At 39.6% G+C, this 22,610-nt stretch overlaps 2 protein-coding genes across 4 annotated transcripts; one reads left to right on the forward strand and one right to left on the reverse strand.

Moving 5' to 3' along the window:
• Positions 1 to 7: 7 nt before the first annotated feature.
• Positions 8 to 18,529, reverse strand: LOC140356268 (abl interactor 1-like). 3 transcript variants are annotated; one of them, XM_072441099.1, is made up of 11 exons: positions 18,272 to 18,528; positions 15,458 to 15,625; positions 10,659 to 10,835; positions 9,242 to 9,256; positions 8,848 to 8,981; positions 8,614 to 8,754; positions 8,147 to 8,247; positions 7,715 to 7,930; positions 6,181 to 6,267; positions 3,680 to 3,865; positions 8 to 3,018 (listed from the first exon to the last, which is right to left on the reverse strand). In XM_072441099.1, the coding sequence occupies exons 1-11, from the start codon at positions 18,386 to 18,388 to the stop codon at positions 2,843 to 2,845; spliced, it is 1,518 nt and encodes a 505-aa protein (XP_072297200.1). In that variant the 5' UTR covers positions 18,389 to 18,528; the 3' UTR covers positions 8 to 2,842. The 3 variants fall into 3 exon arrangements, with proteins under 3 accessions (XP_072297200.1, XP_072297203.1, XP_072297202.1); XM_072441102.1 differs by lacking the exon at positions 6,181 to 6,267 and having other exon boundaries at positions 18,272 to 18,529; XM_072441101.1 differs by lacking the exon at positions 9,242 to 9,256 and having other exon boundaries at positions 18,272 to 18,527.
• Positions 18,530 to 18,863: 334 nt separating this feature from the next.
• Positions 18,864 to 22,532, forward strand: LOC140356262 (acyl-CoA-binding domain-containing protein 5-B-like). The gene is made up of 13 exons (XM_072441091.1): positions 18,864 to 19,426; positions 19,712 to 19,835; positions 19,935 to 20,007; positions 20,174 to 20,324; positions 20,402 to 20,431; positions 20,663 to 20,848; positions 20,981 to 21,190; positions 21,260 to 21,351; positions 21,431 to 21,587; positions 21,656 to 21,858; positions 21,935 to 21,982; positions 22,063 to 22,181; positions 22,251 to 22,532. The coding sequence occupies exons 1-13, from the start codon at positions 19,294 to 19,296 to the stop codon at positions 22,261 to 22,263; spliced, it is 1,539 nt and encodes a 512-aa protein (XP_072297192.1). The 5' UTR covers positions 18,864 to 19,293; the 3' UTR covers positions 22,264 to 22,532.
• The last annotated feature ends 78 nt before the right edge of the window (positions 22,533 to 22,610 follow it).

Below are 22,610 nucleotides of genomic sequence, written 5' to 3' on the forward strand. Positions count from 1 at the left end.
GACATACTTTTGGTTTGTTCCACTGTTTATTACAAAAGGACTGTACATAAATTTCAGTGAACATCTATGTACAAACTGAGAGGAGACAGACACAGATTTCTGTATTCCCGACAACATTTAAGTACATTTTTTCCTCTTTCTGCAACACATTAATGTAGGAAGGCGCCTTGACTTGTGATGCCCTGAAAGTGGTAAACATTACACGGTTCAGTGGTTGTCACATGATTTCACTATGAAAAAAAGTATAAATAAATCCTTTACAGACACAACTGCTTCTTCAGAAGTTTCCAAAGACATGTAAAAACTGATAGAAATACATTAGGTAGAAAAAGTTATTATAAATAGATGGATAAAATACAATCAAGAACAGGTTGTAGTGGCAAATCATTTTTCTGTAATCAATGATACTTTCATGCACATAGGCAATAATACTGACTGCATGTGTTTTTAGCCCATTTTTGTTCCTTTATGTTGCGAGACGCCTTCAATGCCTTTTACATTGATCAAGCACATCACAACCACCAGCCCAAAGGGTTACGTTCATGTGAGATCACTTTCAAGAATCCTATAGTTTCAAACTGAGCTGGAGAACAGGTCAGAATTACATGGTGGAATTTGCTGTTTAACATCAAATTGACCTGGTTTATGTTAAAGCCGGGGAACCTGACCCTTTTTTGTAATATAATGAATGTTGTGTTTTCCCTTGAAGAATATCTTGTAAAAGCCACACAAAAATAAGACCATTGCGTGCTGTCTGCATCGATAAATAAATCATCCCAGACGTAAGAGCTGAAAGCAGGGCTCTTGATTGGCTGCACTTGCGTGGTCCACCCCAGTGTCACTTTGCCGTCTGAAAAAAGTTGTTTTAAAGAGGTCCACAAGCCTGAAAATGAATGCTTTTAATTTTGCAGTGTGAAAATCAAATACTCCAGCTTTCATATTTAATATTTAATTTCTGGCCTATTCACATGAAACAAAGTTCAATGTCTCCTCAATATAAATAACAAAAGGAAATTGTTATTTAACCCACATGATTGTTGTCATATTATTTCATGTCGTAAAAACTGACAAGGTTGTGGAGCCAATCCCAAACAAATAATGCTAAAATTCAACATTTGTTAATCCACAAATGTCTGTTTTTGAAATCTGCCATAAAGGTATATAGGCCGCGACCCTCCATCCGACATTAAGACATACCGGTAATCAAATTCTAGAATGAGAATGCAACTTTAGGATATCGTTATATTAATTACTGCAGTTTATGAACGCCTCACACAATGGAATGATAAATATTATAACAAGTCACCGGCTGTAGGTTGTATTGTTTTTGCCTGATTTTGAACATATTGTAAACTGATGAATACACAACACCTACATTCACTACAATGCTGGAGAAGTACAATCTGATTAATTACCCAAAGGGGGCAATTGTTGATGGGAGCACCACACCCGCCAAAATCAATAACAAAACTTAAGTATTGAGGTTATGCTTGTAGCAACAAACACTGCCAATAATATTTAATTTAAGCATAATCACAGTTTTTTACTAATCAGTGCTGAAATAAACGTAAAAGCAACAAAATAAACCGCCAGTCCTAGTAACTACATTTGAACTTCTCCTTCTGCTACAGTAGCTGGACAACAGCATTACAAATTCAGGTGACAACAAAATACAAAGAAATGTTCATTCATGAGTTAAAATGGCACAGAGTGATGAGGGGGAAATGATTATTCAAGTACATATTAAATGTAACACAGGCCTTCAGATGCTGGCACCATCACTTCCCACTGATGCAGACTCACGGTGACGCACAGACGGACAACGCACTGGCAGCTTCTCACGTTACAGAATATATACAAGAAGGAAAGAAACGTCACCAGGAACAAGAACTATTTCTCTTTTTTAGGCTTCAATGCATTCTTTACACACTCTTCACTTTTCTGCAATCAGAACATTAACAACGGAACACATTCAGTTCATCTCCAAATGCTCTTTATATTTTGTAGGGATGGTCCGATATGGAGTTTTTTTTTAGGCTAAATTGATGTACGATATATCCGAAATAACCGATATTTGCCTATTTTTAAATTCATAGCAAATCACACAAATGTATGTTAAGTTATACTAAAGTTCACAACTTAACTTTTCACTTTGTCAAAGTAATAACAAAATGTATTTGTCTGGGATATAAAATAATTTCCTGCATGACTGTGTAAACATACGGACATGTTTTTTTTTTGCCTAATTGCTCTTCAATTTTCAATTTTGATCATTAGTGTTTTCAAAGAGACACATTTGGTGCACTGAGGACAAACTAGGAATGAGACACAGGCACACAGAGCTTCAAAACAATATCAGTGCCAAATATTAGCACAACGTTCGAAAGGGAAAACCCTCCAACATCCATGATGCATCGCCCATCCCTAATGTTTTGTGTTGTTTTTAGTCGATTGTAACAAAGCAGCCACTCTGCTCATTCACCGTGCAAACGATGCGTAGGAAGCTTCTGAATTTGGAAATTGGGAGACTAAAAATATCACCACATTTGAGATTTTGGATTCATTTGCTCAGTGCTATATTCTTGAGACTTCACCGCCTCCTGTTGACAACAGTGTAAACTAACAGATGCCACAATCCATGGCTTGTCTACTCTCCTTCTTGTGCTCTCCTTCTTTTGGACTGGTCCCTTTTCATCTTTTCAAAAATAAACCGACGTGTAAACTCCTAAGATTTCACCATGGCACTTCATTCAGACAGAGCTGTACATATCACTACACTGCATTCACATCTGTACATCTTCGCCGCTCCGGTTCCAAACGGCAGTGCGTTGGCGTGTGTGTTTTAGTCGGCGTAGTGCATGATCGACTCAACATAGTTTCCTGGGAAGAGTCCGGTGACGCCGTTGCAGACGCCTTCGAACCAACCGTCGTCGTTCTTCTTGATTATGTAGATGATGGCGCCCTCCATGAAAGAAAGCTCATCCTCTTTGTCCTTGGAGTAATCGTAGATCGCCACAACTGTGAGGAAACGCAACACAAGTATATATATAATCAGGCGTCTAAATTCACTCACATGAAAGATGAATCATAAACAATATTTGCTTATATGAATTAAGTGGGGATTGTTTTTAATTAATAACCACAATTTAGACATAGAGGGGCTCAGAATAAGTACAAAACAATGTTGTTTCATTCACTGTGCTGCATCAAAAATAATATTATAAATGAATTTAGCCAGGTTATCACATAAAGGTTCTGAAGTACATGCTTAAAAACTTCAAGAGTAAAAAGGAAACAGACTTTGAAAACCATTGAAGCATTAAATGTAGTCATTTTGATTAAGAATTGTGCTGATATTTAGTCAACAGGAGCGATTCTAATCAATTTCCAAATTTTTCGGTTAAATTTTATACATTTTTGATCGCCCAAAGCTGAGGCTTGAACTCAAAACCTTCAGGAAGAATGTCAACATGAACGTGTTAAAAATAAGGCCTGAAAACATATGAAAAGTACTTCTACTTTTCAGTCCAGTTCATAATGTGAATGGAGAAAATGCGTGATCTCAAATGTAGGGAGTAAAAGCAAAAACTGTAAAATTAAAGTACAGTACTTTTACTTTTGTACTCGATACTTTCCACCACTGAACACAAGTGATCTTAAAGAGTGAGGATTTCCAAACCTTTCTCTAGATAGGTCTTGGGGGCCCATTGTGGGTCTCCGTCTGCGTATGGGTCGCTGTAGTTTACCACAGCGGCCTCGTCTTCCTCGTAGTCCACCGGGGGAGGGGGCGGGGGTGGTGAGGGCTCCTCAAACACAGACAGGTCCTCTGGAGGCGGAGGAGGGGGCGGGGCAGGGCTGTCTGTGACTGAAAACACACACAACCAATGAGCACGAGCCCTAAGCACTTTGACGTCTACGTGTGATCTGCTGCAGTCTAATCACAAATGTGTTTAGTTTTGCAGTGTGTTGTTTATTGTTGGTTTTTAATCGCTGAATTTGTTCATAATTTGTATATCTCATCTAGATGCAATATATCAAAATGTCAATAATATTGTGAATATTGTTTGGAGGAAACGCAAAACTTGAATATTGAGTATATTGTTTATAGCTGATTAAAAATTAAAACTAAACATTTATGCTGTAATCTTTCAAATAAGAGTCACATTTTTTGCACTTGTGATTCATTTTACAGACATTTCACATATGTCAGATAATTAAACCTTATTTAGACACGTTTACAGACATATTTTCATACATTTCTGTTGGATTTACTTAATATCGTCAGACTGTCTTTATTGTATGCACCAAAATATCATCTCTATCATGCAAGCTCCCGAGAGGTCTTAATGTATTTCATTTTGAGTATTTTGGATGTTCATTCTTTCATTTTCTACCGCTTGTTCCAGTTAAGGGTCGCAGGTGACTGGAGCCTATCCCAGTGACTTTGGGCCTTAGGCGGGGCACAGCCTGGACAGGGGCCAGCTTATCGCAGGGTTGATAGGTTAGATGTCTTCCCTTTAAATCAAACTCAGTGTATTTAATTAAATTGCATATTAGAGTCTATCTACCACGTTACATTACAATACATGAAATCTGCCCACTAGAGGGCATTGTGCCATTATGCTTCATGGAAAATTAGCAGAATGGTGTCACCATAGCTGTATTTTTCCCCTCACAAAACTGAAATTAGGTAATGAAAAAAAGAACAGTTGAGATCAGTAGACATGTTGACAATGGTGTTGATGCTGAAGGAGAGTTGTGCATGTAACTGCTGGCTCTTCTAAACTGAAATTGTACATGACTCAAACATGGTTTGCTAAAATGATGGTTAAATATAGCTTTCTGTTTCCTATAGAGTTTCTAGACAGACCAAGTGCACAATCAGCTCACATTCTCTCTTCGTCAGAACCAGACTTCAACTTCGGCTTTCTGTGATCTGTCTCCATGGCAACAGACAGACATTCAAAAGGCGTGCCCATCGCCAGAAAGTGTGCAGAGTGTAGTGAGTCACGGCGGAGCAGAGGGGCATTTTACAGTGAGAAGGCACGGCTGATGGTGCATAATTTTTAAGCTTGCTCATAGAATAAAATGACAGTCCAGGCTCTGTGTGAATACATACACAACACAGCAGATCTACATATCCATGGGTTTCAGAATGATCAAACATTAGCTCTGTTGCCATAGCAATTAGGGTTGCAACTAACCAATATCAAATAACCATCATTAGAAGTCGACGAATCAACTAGTCAAATGATCATTTCTACTGTATGTTGATCTTTTTGAAATACTGTTTTAACCAAATAAAGGTTAAAATATAATGCCTGACGGATTCTAGATAAACCATATTTAAAGGTTGAATGGACGATTTTTTTGGCATAAATTTGAGTCTTATTTCCTGGTGGCGTGGACTGCCGATTAGTCCTGCCACGTATCAATCATAAAACGCACCTACCGCTCACCTGCAGCCGCGTGCGCCTCGTCCCACATTTCCGCGTGTCTAAGCGCATTGATCTATCATAATATAGTTCCCTCAGTGTACGGGGCAAAATGAAGACGGAGAAAGACAGTTCGATCTGACGCAGAAGTGGACAGAAATCTACGGGAGACGAGCGATGCGATGTGATCTGTCGCGCTGATAAACAAACGCGCGTGTGTGTTGTATCAGTCCACACGGGGGAGTGCGCATGCGCACTTCCGCCTGCGTTCTCAAATCGCCGAAAAATCGTCCATTGCGCCTTTAAGAATAGTGAATTATTGATGAAAATCTGAAATATATATTTTTTTACATTTTGATTTAATAGTGCAGCTGGTTTTGTTATAGAAGGTATTTTGACATGTGTTTTAGAGTCTGTGTAGTCAATATAAAAACAATGGACGATCCAAAACCAGAATATTCTATTATTTGCCTGACATAAAAGCTGAAACCCATGAAAAGTCATATTGGTTTGTATCAATAAAATCAATGTATTAACTGTTCGGCATAACCATAGATTTGAGTAAAAGATATCTATAAAGATCATTGTCATGGATTGGCTCATTGGCAGTGTGCTGGTTTTATTTCGGTTATCTTACTATTCTGTAAACTTAAATAAAATACTATATATGTCTTTATGAATAGAGATTATGTTTTGGAGGTTTGCCGTTGACTACACGTGTGTCACAGTCATGTATTTCACTTACTGCTCTCCTGCATTCTGGCCACAAAGCCGGTGAGAGGGATCTGTGGGGTCAGCTGCACCATGGGAGGAGGCGGAGGAGCCACAGACACTGAAGAAGCAGCAGCAGCAGCAGCAGCAGCAGCAACAGCAGAGACAAGCAGAGCGTGTGACAAAAAGAAGGAAGAAAATACAAGGCACTGTATAAAAGAGCTGCTTAGGGCAACGTGAAGCATCGACAATAATAACTGCAGAGTGCACTGTGTATTTTAAAGTCTAATTTATGGAGGACAAAAAGGGAAAACAGAAAATGTTCACAGGGTCTCATTTGACTCGTCACCTGCAGCCCATACACATGCTACACCCAGAGTGACATAATTCTTCCACCTCAAATATAAGCCAGCTATGACTCAGAAATGACACGTCCTTGGAAACGCCAGTGTCACTCTTACTGGTGTTTATCAAAAACAGAGGCAGGACTGTGCAAAATATTGGTCTTAAAGCGCGTTGTCCGAAGGGAAAGTACTTATTAAGACCCAACATAAAACATTAAATAATTTGTTATGTTTAGCTTTAACTTATTCTTGGTCTTAATCATGTTTGTGTATAACTCAATTTAAAACTGCTCCATCACAGCTCATATGTTTACAGCTTAAATCCCTCGCTGATGCTGGTGTTGTTGGTGCTGCAGGCTTTATTGTCTTTCCCTCGCAGACAATAAAGCTCCTCTGTCTGAAGACGGCTGTCCTGAGAGAGGGGCCATTAGAGCGGAGGCGCTCGCAGCACTGCTCTGTGCCAAAATAAATTCTACTCTCAAACGGCACATATCCAAATAACCTGGGTTCCCCTTGTCAGAAACATACTTCCTCTCACTGCCCTTACAAGGCCTTTTCTTTTAGCCCATTCTGGTAAACAAACATTTCTACGACAAATAAAAAGGATAGTAACAACTAAGTAATCTTAGATCTGCACAAAATATGCACATGGTTTATCTATAAGAAGCACTACATTCCAGCGTTTAATGAAACAAACACAGCTGTAACATACAAGTCGATTCAGTAGAGCCTTGGCAGACATTGAAATAAGCAAATTGTAAGAATCAAAATAAAAAAATAAAAAAAATCTCTCACAAAGTAAAGCAAGATCGCATAACGTTCTAGAAGTGGCACTTTACCAAGTTCACCTGCCTGATTTGATGGAAATAAAAAGTCTGAGGAATAAAGTCTGGCGGTAATGCAACAATTGGATGCCAACCGCCATAAAACAACAACAACAACAACAACAACAACAACAACAACAAAAAGTTAAAACCATACTTTGGGACATTCTCCATGATGATGGATTCTATGGAATATTATAGTCAAAGGAACATTTCCATGGAGACAAGCAGGAGGAGGTGTAAGCCCACTCAGTTCTTCAGTGCAATAAAAACATCCAATATAAAAAAATATACTTTTGTTTTAGTCGATTTCTTTACTATAAAGATAGGCGGTTGGGCTTTAAGCGGTGACCATTCACAAGAAGAAGAATATTTGTATCTCGAGTACCACAGCGGTTACCTGAGTTCTGTTGGTAACCCGGTCCTCCGTTGATGTGTGGCTGTTGGGAGGACACAGAAGGCGCGCGGCGGTACGTGCCAGTGGCCGACACCATCGAGGCGGATGATGTGGTCGATGAGTTGTGGCGGGAAATCTGCCGTGAGATAGTGCCAAACTGGGACATGGGGATCGGACCCAAACCTGGGCCTTGTGGCACTGAGGTAGCAGCTGTGGCAACTGAAACATTATGTACAAAATATTATAGTGAGAAGTGTGATTGTGTAAAGTAACTCGGGATTTTATGAAGGATCTAGTTCATCTATTCAACCTCATCTCACTCTATGGGCCTGTGCTGAGTATTACGGTGCAGAGAGGGGGGGGGACCTTTCGCTCTCAAAGCCTTATGATATTTTCAATTTAGATCAGAATGTACCTAGTTTTAAAGCTACTCACCTTGGCCCATGCTGGGGGGAGATGGGGTAGGAACTGCCAGAGGCAAACCTACTCCACCGCTGCCACTGTTTTCTCTGCTTCCACTTCCACCACTGCTCCCACTGCAGAGGAACAAAAGACAAACGGAGTGTGAGAGGGTGATGGTCACAGGATGAGCCACACAGTGTAATTAGACTGTGTTTGACAACCCATTATTACCTCCACCCTGTCATCGCTCCGTGCCTCTCAGACAGACACTGGCAACTGTAGCAGCAATAACCATAAAGTGTCAAAGGTTTCTGATGTACAAAATAAATGGCCAAAAAACTTTCTGCTATTGCCTCACACACAGCTTTGGGAGAAGTAACAGAGCCTCATTTGTCCAGCAGTCATTTGAAATCGCTATCTAATTGAATGCATATACTTATTTTAGATGGGGTAGCCAGATCTGAATCCCATAACAACATGTAGTTGTGATGAGGTTGTACCTGTGAGTCCTTGGTCTCTGGTTGAGGGAGGCGGTGCGTGCAGGACTGTGCTGGTTGCCCAGTCGGGCGGGGCTCGTCATGTAGTCGTTAGGCACCACAGGAGGCTTCACTGGCTCCAGTGTCTTGTATGGAGTATTACGCCTGTTTATAGATCATTAAAGTTGGTTTTGGTGACATCTGGCAATATGTTCTAAACAAATGTTTGGTAGTAAATGATTTTCCATCTGGCTTTACCCAAGTGTCCCGCGGCCGGCCATGGGGGGGCTTGGAGGTTTCTGTGTAGGTGGATTGGTCCGAGACAATGTGCCTCCTCCTGCTCCTCCTCCTCCTGCTCCTGCTCCTCGCCCTGCTGCATTGTTTCCATGTTGCTGGAGAAGCCCAGATAAATTAAAACACTGCTTGGACTGCACTAAAATGCCTGACAATGGTGTTCCTTGAGCAAAGATCATTAGACTTTAGGAGTCACTACCACTTTCAGTTTAACATTTCCACGGCTTTCCATAAGAAGTCCATGTTTTACGATGTTGCATACAGCATAACATTATCTTCAAATCGAGACTTCTCTTAAATTCTCTTTCAAATGTTCATTTCATGCAAAAAACATTACAAAAAGACAATTGTGTCTTACCTTGGCCTTAAGCCACTGAGTGAAAGCAGCAGAAAACAGGACAGAGAATAACACAGGTTAAGGTGATGACAGTGACAGTTAGTGACATTTTAGTAAAGCTGTTGCACAACAGAGTCTAACTTGAAAATATGTGCCTATAAACAGTTTGTGTGAATGTTATTTTGGACAATGATGCATCATAAAAGAATCAAGAAAGTGCCATTTTAAATATAGCAAGTGAGCGCTATTTATAGAGAAAAGATCTAAAGCAGCTCTATTTGAATGAATGAGGTTTGTGAAGACCTATTCTGTGTTCAAGAGTGGACCTGACGTTCAATGTCACAATCACATCCTGTGGCACACAAATAAAGAGCAATGCAAGCGGTTGCAAAAAATAAACAGGTCGTAACGAACAGTTATAACTGCAATGAGCTGTTGTGTGATTGTTAACTCAGCTACTGCCTGTGGAAGCTGCTGATTGTGAAGTACAACTTAGACATGCTTTAAACCAATGAACTGTACAACTGGCTGCATACTATTCAACACTACAGCATTATTTAGTTTCAATAATATAATCAAGATTTTGTTTGTTAATATTAACTAAGAAAAACACTGTTCTGAATTCCTGCTTGTGAGTCCTAAGCTCACATAAGGCAACATTTAAAAAGCGTTGGAGATTGCAGGGTCTAAATTATTCGTCTTTTTGAATTCGGGTCAAATGTGAGCAAAATATCTGATTGTGGCTGATATGAATGCAGCCTCAGTCGTGCAGCCAAGTCCAGGGTCCATCTATTATGTGTTTGTAAGCAGTAATCATTCATCTCTGCATCTGTAGCTGCATTTGCATAGAGTCTGTGCCAAATCCATGTGAGATGCTTCTCTGAGGAGGAAACACAAGCTTTTGAATTTGAATAAGTTCATGTCTGAAATCGACAGACAGCCACTGTCTTAACAAAAACAGAGGAAAGAAGAGACTGGTGCAGAAATACATAATACTGCAATCCAATTCATTCACACGCATCCAAAAGCACAGTAGTTTAGTAAATCAAAGGCTGTGGGAAAGCGGATGGATCATGCAGAGAGACGAGAACAACACAAGAATTAAACGGAAAGGGCATGATATTCTGTATCTGTTAAGCTGAGGCAGGTCGTGTAACAGCCATCACTTAGTAAAAATATGGTCTTGTATGGAGGAGTTTTGCCTTAACCCTATGTGTACAAATCAATGTAACGCTTCCGAGCACGTGTCGGAGCAGCATTACTTGTATTGATCTGGTGAAGTGTGAGTGTGCATCATTGTAAGTGATATTAGAGCTGGCAGTTAAATAGAAGAGGCGTGAACTCCACTAAAATCACTTTTCCTGCCCAGCGAAGTTAATTGTGCGTGCAAATCAGGATTATATATCAAGAGACTCTTCTCTTTGAATGAGTTTCTTACTTTGACTCCATGTCCCACGTCGTCCAGCAGAGTGTAGTCGATGGGCTTTCGAATATAGCGTACAGGCCGCTCCATGTTGCCCGGGGCGATGATTTTGTGGGTTCGGGACGTGTTCTTGTTTGTGGTCAGGATTCCAATCTCTCGACGAGCCACTTTCTCCTTGTGAATGTCCACAGTCTGCAAAGCCAATAAAGGAGAGAGTGAGATAAACCGGCAGCATTTAATATAGATTTCACTGCAAATAATCCCAAACTCTTAAGATAAAATATAGCATAAATAAAACCAAGCATCAAAATGTAATTCATAATATGTGCATCTAGGGCAAAAAACTACTAATTGTAATTATAAAACATTTTACATTAATCATTTATTAAAAAAGTCATCAACAAATTTAGAAATTAAATGATCTGGCCAAAGCACGTCATATGCAGAGAGAAGCAGTTTTATCAGACAGAGCAGTAATTACTTTAAAATGACACAGAAAACAAGCACATTTATAAGCAAAACCTGTATCACTGCAACCCCAAAGCTAATTGTACAAATGCATATACATGCATATAATTTTTATAATGAAGCAGCTTAAAGTTGGTGAGTCTTTTCACTGTCGTCTTCGTCAGAAGCCTTCTTACAACACATTATTCTGCTCAACCGGCCTCCGCCCTCACACATATTTGATGAACATCACTTCACCCTCGAATCAGGGTCAAACTCATGTGATGATGACCTCTTCCTCCTTTTTAATTAAAAACGTGTTGCTCTCAGCACCCACACAGCAGGCCTGAACCCCCTCTACAGTTTATGAATGATGTGAAGAAGGGGCAATGTAAAACACAGTAAAGAGTGATGGAGAATAATATTCTCCATCACTCTTTACTGTGTTATACATTTTGTGGTGCTTCTACAGTTTAAAAAGATTTCCAGCTGGGCTGGGTGCGTTGTTATGCGTCACATGTAGGTTACATGTAAAAGGAATTTGAAATCAACAGTAATAAAATAGTTTTGCAAAAATATTAAACTATGTGTTTGTCAAAGGCTTATTTATTTGGTCGGGACAATGTTAATGAACATACATGAAACACATGGATTGTCCCACATTCCCTCTCACAACACACTCATTCTCATTCATACACATGTTTTTAGTGGTAGGGCGGGGAAACCGGAGTCCCAGAGGAAACCTACACAGACAAGAGAGAACATGCAAACTCCACACAGAAAGGCCCTGCACCAGCTGGGATCCCAGGACCTTCTTGCTATGAAGCGAGAGTGCTAACCCCGGTGCTACAATGTCCCCCATAATAATAATAATACTAATAATACTAATAACAATTTATATTCCAGAATATATTTCCCTCTTCCCCAAATCGAAATCAATTGTAAATCAAAATTAACTCAAATTATATTTTTCACTTGCTTTCAGCTATATATACCTACAAATGTATACTGCAGTGTTCAGGAAGCCCTGAAATAAAGGTTCAGCAGCCAGACATCTAATCCAGTGGACTGACAGCTCCACTGCTGCATCTGTCTCCCTCAGTCTAAAGATTCAACTCACACTGACAAAGTCTGACGAGCGCTGTGGTGCTAACAGCCTCTCCTCGTCATGTTTAACTATTATTTCTACATGTCTGTTGGCTGAAGGTGAGATATATACAGTGCAGTGTCTTCTTTAGGAGAGGAAGCTGAAGGGTCACACCCCGTTTCAACTGGAAGTAAGCAAAGACATCCGCCTTTTTCCTGTTACACTGACAAGCAACCAGCGACAGCTGGAGAGCTTTTAATACACAGCAAGAGAAGATAACTTTTGATCAATTCAAATTCCTTCATATCCTATATGAAATAACTTATTTTATTATTATTGTTTTTGTATGTAATTATATCTGTGTTGCTGTGGAAAAAAGGTTAGGCTTATCAATCTCAATAGGATTATCTTTGGTAAATAATACGCTGAATAAACAAATGAGAATGTAGATAAGCACAATGAGCATTAGCGGACAATATATCAAAATGTTGATAGATATGCACATTTTTTATATCAAGTATATTGTTCATAAAATGCTACAAAATGCTACCTAAAGAGCTGATTAAAAATAAAAAAGTTCTATGGTACAAGGGGATGTTTCTGTACTTTTCACATGTGTCTGACAATTGCACCTCAACTAATACATTTAAAGACATTTCTGTTGGATATTGTCAGAATGTCGTTATTGGGATATAAGTGAAGCTTATAGTGACTGTAGTAGGTAATAATTAGTTAGAACTATCCACATCTAAGTTCCACCAAAACTGTAGTAAAACCTCAAAATATAAATAAGCAGCATAAGATGAATGGATTAAAAAATCAGTTTGATGGCATTGATTGTTTGTGATCATTTTGGCTCCTAAAGTCGGACGTGTGAGCCGGGACACGTTGAGTCATTTGTTTGAGCGCAGCGTTTACACATGGGGCAGATGTTACATATGAAGTAACGGTAAAATAATTTGGCATTTTGTATCACCTGTTCCCTAATCACAGAAAGTAGACCTCCGCGTGGCCTCGCTGTGCACAAGTCTAATCTCATTTAGTGTGTAATCCTTAATAAACATCTGGACGTGCGCCTCTGTGTCGCCCCGTTGTCGCAGATGGCACGGCTGTAGCGAGCGCTGTCGGATGTACACTCAACCTAATCACTGTGCGCTACAGCCATGACGACTCACAGCAGAGAGCGCCCAATGCAACACACGCCACTATATCAGTCAAACATGTGCAGTTCACTCTCAGACTTGGCTGAGCATAAATTCAATCAAAATAAAGGATAAGAGCCTTGGCCTTGGATGGTATTGTTTAACAAATAGATACAACGTTTCCAAAGCCCTTAATTTTCTGCAGCACAACAGAATTACAATTACTAGTGTTGTATTTGGACATATAATTAAAGCAAACAAACAGACAGATGGGGAATAGTTTGGCGCAGTTCTTCGTTGACAAAGCATGGCCAATGGCGTGGTAATTTATGCAGATTTTTACAGCGACTCTTCACAATTATATAATGTTTAACCCAACCAACTCCTAATCTGAAGTTTAATTTGATTGATTCATGGATTCTCGGGAAGGTGCCAGGTTTATAACGTATTGCAATAGAGAGTAGGTTTGCCAGTAAAATAGTATAATAAACAGGGCCAATTTTTTTTCTTCCTTGAACCTGGCACAAAGATCTCCCCTGTTTTGATACAGAAAATGACCATCCAGTACTGTATTGGTCTACATTCCCGTTAACACCGATTACCCTGTTTCTGAAGCACGACTTAACAGATAAAAAGAACCATCAATATCTAAACATAAATGATTTCTATCAAACAACATTAACATTGGTCGTTCCAGCTGCCTTTGGTCTGAAGCCTGATCCATACAGAGCCACAGAGTCGAGAGTGTTCGGCCTGACGGGTTTAATGAAGCGCACAGGGAGAGGGACATTCAGAGGCTGACAGACAGGGTGGCCCGGGTGAGAACAGAACAACACGGGGCAGAGAGAGGACTGCTGATGAAGCATGAGGCGTCATCAGCACACTGGAGGGCAGGACCAGAGCCAAATGTCACGTGGCTGATTTTGAACCAGGGGAACATACTGAGAGAGTGCGTTCACACTTGTCCGTGTTGGCTTCTGGTTTGAGCATACTTTGGTCCAGATGTAGACTTGGTTTGGTCCTGTTCTAGTCCTAGTTTAGTCCTGGTTTAGTCCAGGATCAGTTCTGAATTTAGTCCCAATTTAGTCCCAATTTTGATCTATGTGTGGGTGAGAACATTTTTGAGTAATGCACATTTTTGTTGAAAAGTTTGATAAATTATATTATTTAGAAATGAAATGCTACTCATGTCAGTGTCACTTCATATGGCCGAGGTTTTCTGGAATATTAAGTATGAAACAATGCCCAAAGATCATTTCTATGGATGGGACAAGATCTCAAGAGATAAAACTGCCGCAAGATTGGGCACAAATGTGAAAAATGATCTTGTGATATTTTGTTCCATTCGCCTTAGACAAAAAGGTTAATGACTTTACTACCACTTGAGAAGCCACAGTTTTAAAAAGCTACAAATCTATATATACAAAAGGCCAAAAATTGTAAACTGAACATCATAATCTATAATAAATTATGTCAAAATCGAATCTTGTCTCGTTCTCGTGGACTTTTAAAAGTCTCTTGTCTAATCCCTAATTATTTATATTTTTGATTTTAAATGTTTGGATACGAGCTGCTATTGGTCCGGCCCTCGACAATTTGCTGCAAGTCATTCCCCAGTCTCATCCCCATTTCACACTGCACTGTCCTTGAATGAATACCTTTTTGGATCCTGGCCATGTGCTTATTAGCTACAAGCATGTTACCTGAATAATGTTTGAGTGTAATGACGGGACAGAACAACAAGTCATTTTTGAGAAAGGCGTTAGAGGATGGCAAGTTGAATAAAATATCTACTGCAACTCATGGCATTGCCACACAACACATACATTTGATTTAATACCCAAAATGTAATAGTGGAACAAGGGCGGGGCAAGTTTCAGTTAAAACTCCTCCCATTATGAGTTCAGGAGAGTATAAACACTTCTGCTCAAACCATTTACTCGGATGCCAACCGCCATAAAACAACAACAACAACAACAACAACAACAACAACAACATTTCCATCAAATTGAAAATGATTCATTTCTAAAACAGTGTCTAGATGACTTTGAAACCTTGTCTACCAAGGATTACTTTTGGACAACTTTGATTTGATTAAAAAGCATACATGGTTTCCCGTAACTGAATGGCAGTTATACCTGAGAGATGTGGTTGATGGAAGACTCCATGCGGCGCAGTTGCGAGGCCTGGATGTCCAGTAGCTGCAGCACATTGTTGGCTAAGGCATTGATCTGATAGGCTACGCTGGCCAGAGACTGAGTGGTGTAGGCCTTGGTCTCCTCCAGGGCCTTTTTCTTATCTTGAGCCTGGCAGAGAGGCAGAGCCAGGGGTTAGTCAAATCAGCACAGGATGTGGAGGAGGAAACACAGAAGTAGGCAGAGGGAAGTTAAGTACAAAAACTAAAGAGGAAACATTGCAATTTCACTGCTCATTTTACGCGAAACTATGTAAATGATGTAACCATGACATTTTCCAGCTTAACGAAAACAATATTTTGAGTAAAGGAGGATGGAGGACAACAATAACTGTTGGATGGAGATGACAGAGGGACAGGTGTGTGTGGGAGAGGCGACCAGTGAGCAGGAATGCCAAGACACTTCGCATGATCCCAACTCTCCACCGGCTAGCAAACCATCTGTTTCTGGAAGCCTTTAAATAGTGACTGCTACGGATAGGCATTTTTATAGTTCAACAACAAAACCTGGATAAGAAGTCTAACATCATTGTGATGGAGACTATTTGCTTGCTCTCATCTACCTCTCTATCTATAGTCAAATTTGTGGGTGGGCAGATTACTGCACGTTACTAGTAAAACAATAATCGTTGTCATAAATCAAGGTAATGAAATGACTGCCACTGTGCCAAAAACTGTTAATATCCTCAAACCAAGTCCTTTGTTTCATTTACCTGAATTATTCATGAAACAAACAGAAGACTTTCACACCGGAGACCTGAATCTGCCTTAAATGTTGCTGCATTTAAATGTAATAACAATTCAAATAGTATATAAGCAAAATTACACTGACTATTGTATGCATTTAGGGGCTTAAGGAGCTGCCAGCACAGGACTGAGCAATTACTTGCATATAATAGTGCACTAATATTGATTATCTGTATAAATTACTTAATAATTTTATTTTTCCATAATTCAACTTAACAGTGCACAATCATGTCTATTACAATGAGTAATAGACATGATTTTGATAGTTTTAAAATCAAGCTGTATTTCACTTTTTGTACTGTGTTATGTACTTTTTGTAATGTGTTATTTTCTACTAAAGTGAACAGTTTTGATTAATATTTCTGTGCCAGTTACATCAAAACCAAAAGGAGCTCATCTATCATTTATGCACCATAAAGAGCTCTGGCGATACTGACAAAAACGATATCTCCATATGCTTTTTTAATTATCTGGATAATGGTATTCAGACAATATTAAGCATTAGGAATGTGTCTGTAAATGTCTGAGGTTCCAGCACAAAACACAAATGGACTGTCAAAATAAGCACAAAAGGGCAAAAATATAACTTTATCCTAGATTACACTAGACGTTTGAGCCTCTTTTTTAGCTCAGTTGTTATAGTTTAATTATAAACTATATATTTGAATATGTATCTAATTAGCAACATTTGCAATATTATCTTCCTCTATATATCCCACTTTTATATTATATTTTATTATTGTGTTAAAATGCCTTGATAAGCCTTTGGTATGAATGATTTATGCTGTTCCCTCTGTTTTTTGTAACAACAAGAAAATACCATAATGCAATTAAGCAAAGAAGATTGTATTATGATATTGTGACAGCCCACGATGTCATTGTGGCTTTGACTTTCAATTATCAACATATTAAACAGTAACAGTTGCCTGACATGTAAGACCTTTTAAACTTCTGGGTATAATCTAAATGAAATCGTAGTGACTTCTGGTCTTGGCACGGACTGAACCCCGTGAGCCATTATGTGAAGAGGAGGTATAATTCAGAAAGTATCAAGTGACCCTCAAAGGCACATGTGAGGTCAGCTTTCTCTTCATAATGTGTCAGAAAACTCTTTTGTTGTAACAGGTAATTTCCCCATGTGTGGACATTAAAGGATTATCTTATCTTATCTTATCTTAGGTCATTAAAACAATAGCACTTTACTGCAGAAAGTAATTTAGACCACACTTCAGTATTACTGTACGGCCTTCACATTTTTGAGATGCAAAAATATCATTGATTTTATTATGGTAATAGGCTATAACATGGTGCATGTCAATGAACCAGCACAGACTGTCATTAAACAACAAGTTCATTCCATGGAACTTCAGCTACATTGCATAATGATGTAGTGAACTGGACTTGTACGTGTTATTTCTTTATTTTCATTTACAGGCACTGCGTGGATCAGACAGTTGAGGCAAACAATGTGAATGTGTTATTTTATCATCTAATGACTATTAACTCATGCTACTATGATGGACACATGCCACACATTCACAATGAACCGTCAATAAGTCATAATCTACAGAGCTCGGTTGTGCTGCAAGCTTTGAATTTCAATTCTCTCCTGTGGCTCCTGGTGAAGTGTTTGAATGGCACATAATAATAATAATAAATAATAATAATACATACATTCTGCACTCTCAGAGCCTTTCTCACAAAACGGATTCAATCATTGACAAAACCAGTTGCCCGTAGCACGACACACCCTCCTGTGTGTAGCTTCTGCTACCGCGGCTCCGCTCCGCCGGGGCCGGCCGTGTAAACGCGATATAACCCGCTACAACCGAGCCGCCCGCGGTACCTCCGGCGGACGGGCGGTTTCTCCGGGAGGAAATCGCGGCTCACGGGTCTGCTTCGGTCAAACCAGAGCGTTTCCTGTCCTGCGGTTTCGCTCCGCAGACACACGACGGGAGAAAGCGGCGAAACGCTCCGGACCCAAAGCGCGTTTTTATATCACGTTTCTTACCTGAACATAATTGTTTTCGCAGTATTCCGCGACGCGGGAGAGGTTCTGGTAGCTCTCCACCAGCGCTCGTTTACCGGCGGGGATTTCCTCCTCTAGTAGCATTTGTAGCTCTGCCATCTTACATCCCTTTGCATGTCTCTCCTCTCTGTCCTTTGCAGCGCAGCGAGGCGGTGATGCTGCTGCGGCTGTGAAAGGGGCTCCCCCGCCTGGCTTTGTGGGGCCTCCGGTTCACAACAGCCCGTGACAAATCTACGCCACAAACACTGGACGCTGATTGGCCCCCGGGACTGGTCAACCAATCACGTCACGACTTCGTTATGTTACAGTGAAATATAAACTGATGTGAGGAGAATATGCGCCGTTTGTTAGGTTCAGTTTCCTATTTGTTGGCAACATTTTGCGGACTTTTTGCCATTCAAAAGTTTGAATATTTTTTTTTTTGATTGTTAATTGCTATGGCAACTGTCCTGTTTTTTCATCACTCTGAAACCCAAAACTTTTTGTTTTTTTTGTTTATTGTTTTCTGTCTCTGTGTAGCACTTTGGACACTGCATTTATAACTGTTAATAATGTGCCGTATAAATAAATGGGTGGGGATAAAATGACTGAGCAGTACAAGACTACACTTCCCATAAGCCACTTCGGTTTAAATCCCCTTCTCCAAAGCGTTTGTGGGATTTGAAGGAGAACTCCTGCTCGCAGCTCCGGGCGTTTACTCGGTTTTGTCGCGGTTTGAGCCGAAGAAAACTACATTTCCCAAACTAAAAGAAGCCACCCCTCGCCACCTGGGCTCATCCCCGCTCATCCTTGATCAGAGACCAGATTGGCTTTAGGTACAGTGCAGAGAGACACAATAAGCTTAACATTGTTTCTATAAGGATTGATGCAAAATAAACTAATGAAGAATTTTAATGGAATCTCTTGCTGTTTTCATAGAAAAGGATAGTATACAATTTACCAGCAAAACTGTTTGATCAGAAAGATTGTCCTTCAGGGAAGGAAATTATTTTTCATCAGCATTGATGCCTACTTTAAATTCTTGCCTATTGTCATCCTTGCTGATAATTAGCATGGCACCAGAAGAGGAGGACGAATACAGCCTGGAGGAAACATTTAATGCTGCAGTAAAAGTGATCTGGACTTTGCCTGAGGATGGTAAGTCAGTCAGTCTAATAGACTGATTCTATGGTCTACCTGGTCAGGTCTTTTTTGTTGGGAGTACAAAGACTGTGATTGACCTACATTTAGCTTTTAAGATCTGCCGCTAAACCTGCTGTGATGAAGCCGCTCTAAGGATAAAGGCACAGTGCTGGAGTACTGAGTGTGAATGTGGTGTACTCTCTGAATATGAATGGCTCAGGGAATTGTAAATCACTGTAAATAATGTTCAGATTTTAGTCCTTCATACACAATTTCATCTGTCTCTTTTTGGTTTTTCAGGCCCTTTCCAGCCATCAGACGACATGATGTTGATGTTCTACAGTTACTACAAACAGGCAACATTAGGGCCCTGCAATGTCCCTCGACCAACTGGCTTCTGGGACACAAGGGGTAAAGCTAAATGGTAATTCTCCCCCCTTAGTTGGGTTTCATAATGAATGTATTCTTAATAGTATTGTAGTACATTTTTATGTTCTTATGGCTGAGCCACTTGTGTTTCCAGGGATGCATGGAGTGCTTTAGGTTATATGACAAGGGAAGAAGCGATGAAAAATTATGTTGAAGACATCCAGCTGGTAGGCCATTCACAAAATTGAATGCTTAGCGCCTGGGCTATATTTATGTGGCTTAAACATTTGGCCATGGATGCGATAGTATGGCATTTTTTAAACTCATAGATACATTCATACATACAATGCTCGTTACTGTATGAAAGTTTGATTTTGTGTTGTTTACTTCTAGATCTTGGAGACCATCCCCATTTCTAGTGAAGTGACAGACTTAGTACAGAAGCTCGGCAACTTCTTTACAGAGGTGGAAAGCAATGATGAAGATGCTGAAGAAAATGAAGTAGATAAGAGACCTTTTACGAGACCATTTGCAAGATATACAGGTACAATAGACTCAAACAGTAATAACGCATCAATACACAAGGCACAGACAACACATTATTACTGTCCTTGTTACTAGATGAGCCGGCCATGAAACCCACCATTCAAGGCAAGTATTATTATTATTTTTTTTAGCTTTACTGTTTTTGTACCAATGACAAAAGTATATATACAACTATTTATTAGTTTTACTTTTATTTTACCAAGCAAAACATTAAAAACAATAACTTATTTTCCATTCTTGGCCTGGGTGGTTTAGAGAAGTGTGTAGGTCCTTGGGATTTGTGCATAGAGTTGCATATTGTATGGCTTTTTTATTTGAATTTACCTCATTGTTCAGGCTATGGAGATCTTTGGGATGATATACAAAATTTTTCTGAAAGTGAGAAAGAGGACAATGTTGTTGACCGAAGCATGGATAGTGAGGAATTCAATTTTGAATGCAAACACAGTGTGAACAAGGCAAATGGTGCAGAGGACCTTTCTGATGGTGAATTCAAGGAGGGAGAGGAGATGGAGGAAAAAGGTACATGTTAGCTAGTGTTAGTGCCTAGTGTTATAAATATGGATGGCATTTGCCTGTGTAATTTGACAAATATTGTGCTTTGACAAATATCTTCTCTCATGTTCATATGTACATGTAATTTATGTTTTTAAGGATGGAATCCAGACCCAATGCGGCTGATGGTTGACAACAGGAGTTCGAGCTCAGACAATCAGGGGTCTAACTGCAGCAGTATGGAGCCAAGTTTGTCCTCTTTCACCAATGTCACACACAGTTCACTCAACAGTGAGGCAGAAGAAGAAGAGCTGGCATGTTCATTAGAGCAATACAATCCCTGTATGCAACTCAGTGGATACCTGAGTGGTAACATAGTAAATTATAATTACGTGTACACATTTGCAGTAGTTTGATAATAGTCCAAGCTTTATACAGGTCACTGTGTACCTGCTGGGATCAACGTTAGATCTACAGATTCAGACAATGAGGAATTCTGTGATTCAATGGAGCATCTTGCAATTGATGAGGTATATGGTTATTATAATATTATTGCAAAACTATTGGCACTATATGATGTGTGTACTTTGTGTATTTTCATTTTCAAAGGGTTGGTCCGCTTCAAAAGGGCAGTTACATGACTCTATAAGGCAACTTGACCCATGGTTCAAAGGAATCACAGCTCTAAACAGTGCAAAACAATCTGGTCTGGTAGATGGGATAAGAACGGCTGACTTCCAAAGTGCCATGTCAAGAAGAGAGACAGGTGAGGAGAAGCGTTCTTAAAATCAAATAGAATTGGTTCATTCTTTTAACCAACTAAACATTTTACAGAGACTTTTGGACCAACATGTGGCTCTCAGTCAGGTCTTGATGTCAATTTGACATTTTGTTGTGAACCACAGAGCTCGCAGTCGCTATGTAGTTCAGGGGAAAACATCAATGCACAAATAGCTACAGCTCTGCTAAGGCTCCAGCACGACATGGACAATGTGCTGCACAAGCTGCAGACTCTAGAGGTTCTCCAAACATCACAGGTAAAATAAAAACTTGTGATCAATCATGTTGCAATCATTTTTATCAATGGGTGTATTTTTGTATTTGTCATTTTAGCCGCCATCACCTTCACTTGACCAACACACTCTGGCCGCTGCCCTTCAAGTATTAAATCTATATAAAACTATTCTGGTTTTGCATCATGCAAGTACATTTTCTTTTGTACAAATGTATCTTCTTTACAGTTCATCAAACCGTCTTGGTGGCCTTCACACTCCTCTTCAATAACTCTGTTACAGTTTTTCACTGTAATCTGGCCTGTGTTTGCACATTGGCTTGTCCAATTGTACTTACGGAGAAGAAGGTGAGGTCAACACCAATTTGATTATTTCAAGATGATTTTACTCTTACCTATGAATATTTGTTTCTTCAGGAGAATTACGTAAGGTGGCCTCCTTGTACCACGAGGAACATTTGACAAACAACTACGAAGGGGTTATGAACCATGGATCTATGAACCCAAGATAGGCCCGAAGTTTGAATGGAATATGGCACATCAAAGTTTTGCATAAAATATTGTATGTTGAAAAAAAGACGAATCCAGTTGTTGGAACCATCTGCACCTTTTATAAAATTCGTTAAAAGCTCAGGACATAAAATATGCTGAAGATAATAATAAATAAATGAAAAGAATCCATATAAATGGTCTAAATGACTTCAGACATAGTATATTTACATACTTTACTTTGCTTCAAAAACTAGACTACTAAGCTTACATTTATTTAATAATTAC

This window comes from Eucyclogobius newberryi, unplaced genomic scaffold, assembly GCF_026437365.1.
Source record: "Eucyclogobius newberryi isolate DKJ021-1_F unplaced genomic scaffold, fEucNew1.0.hap1 SCAF_12, whole genome shotgun sequence".
In the NCBI taxonomy this organism is placed as follows: Eukaryota; Metazoa; Chordata; class Actinopteri; order Gobiiformes; family Gobiidae; genus Eucyclogobius; species Eucyclogobius newberryi.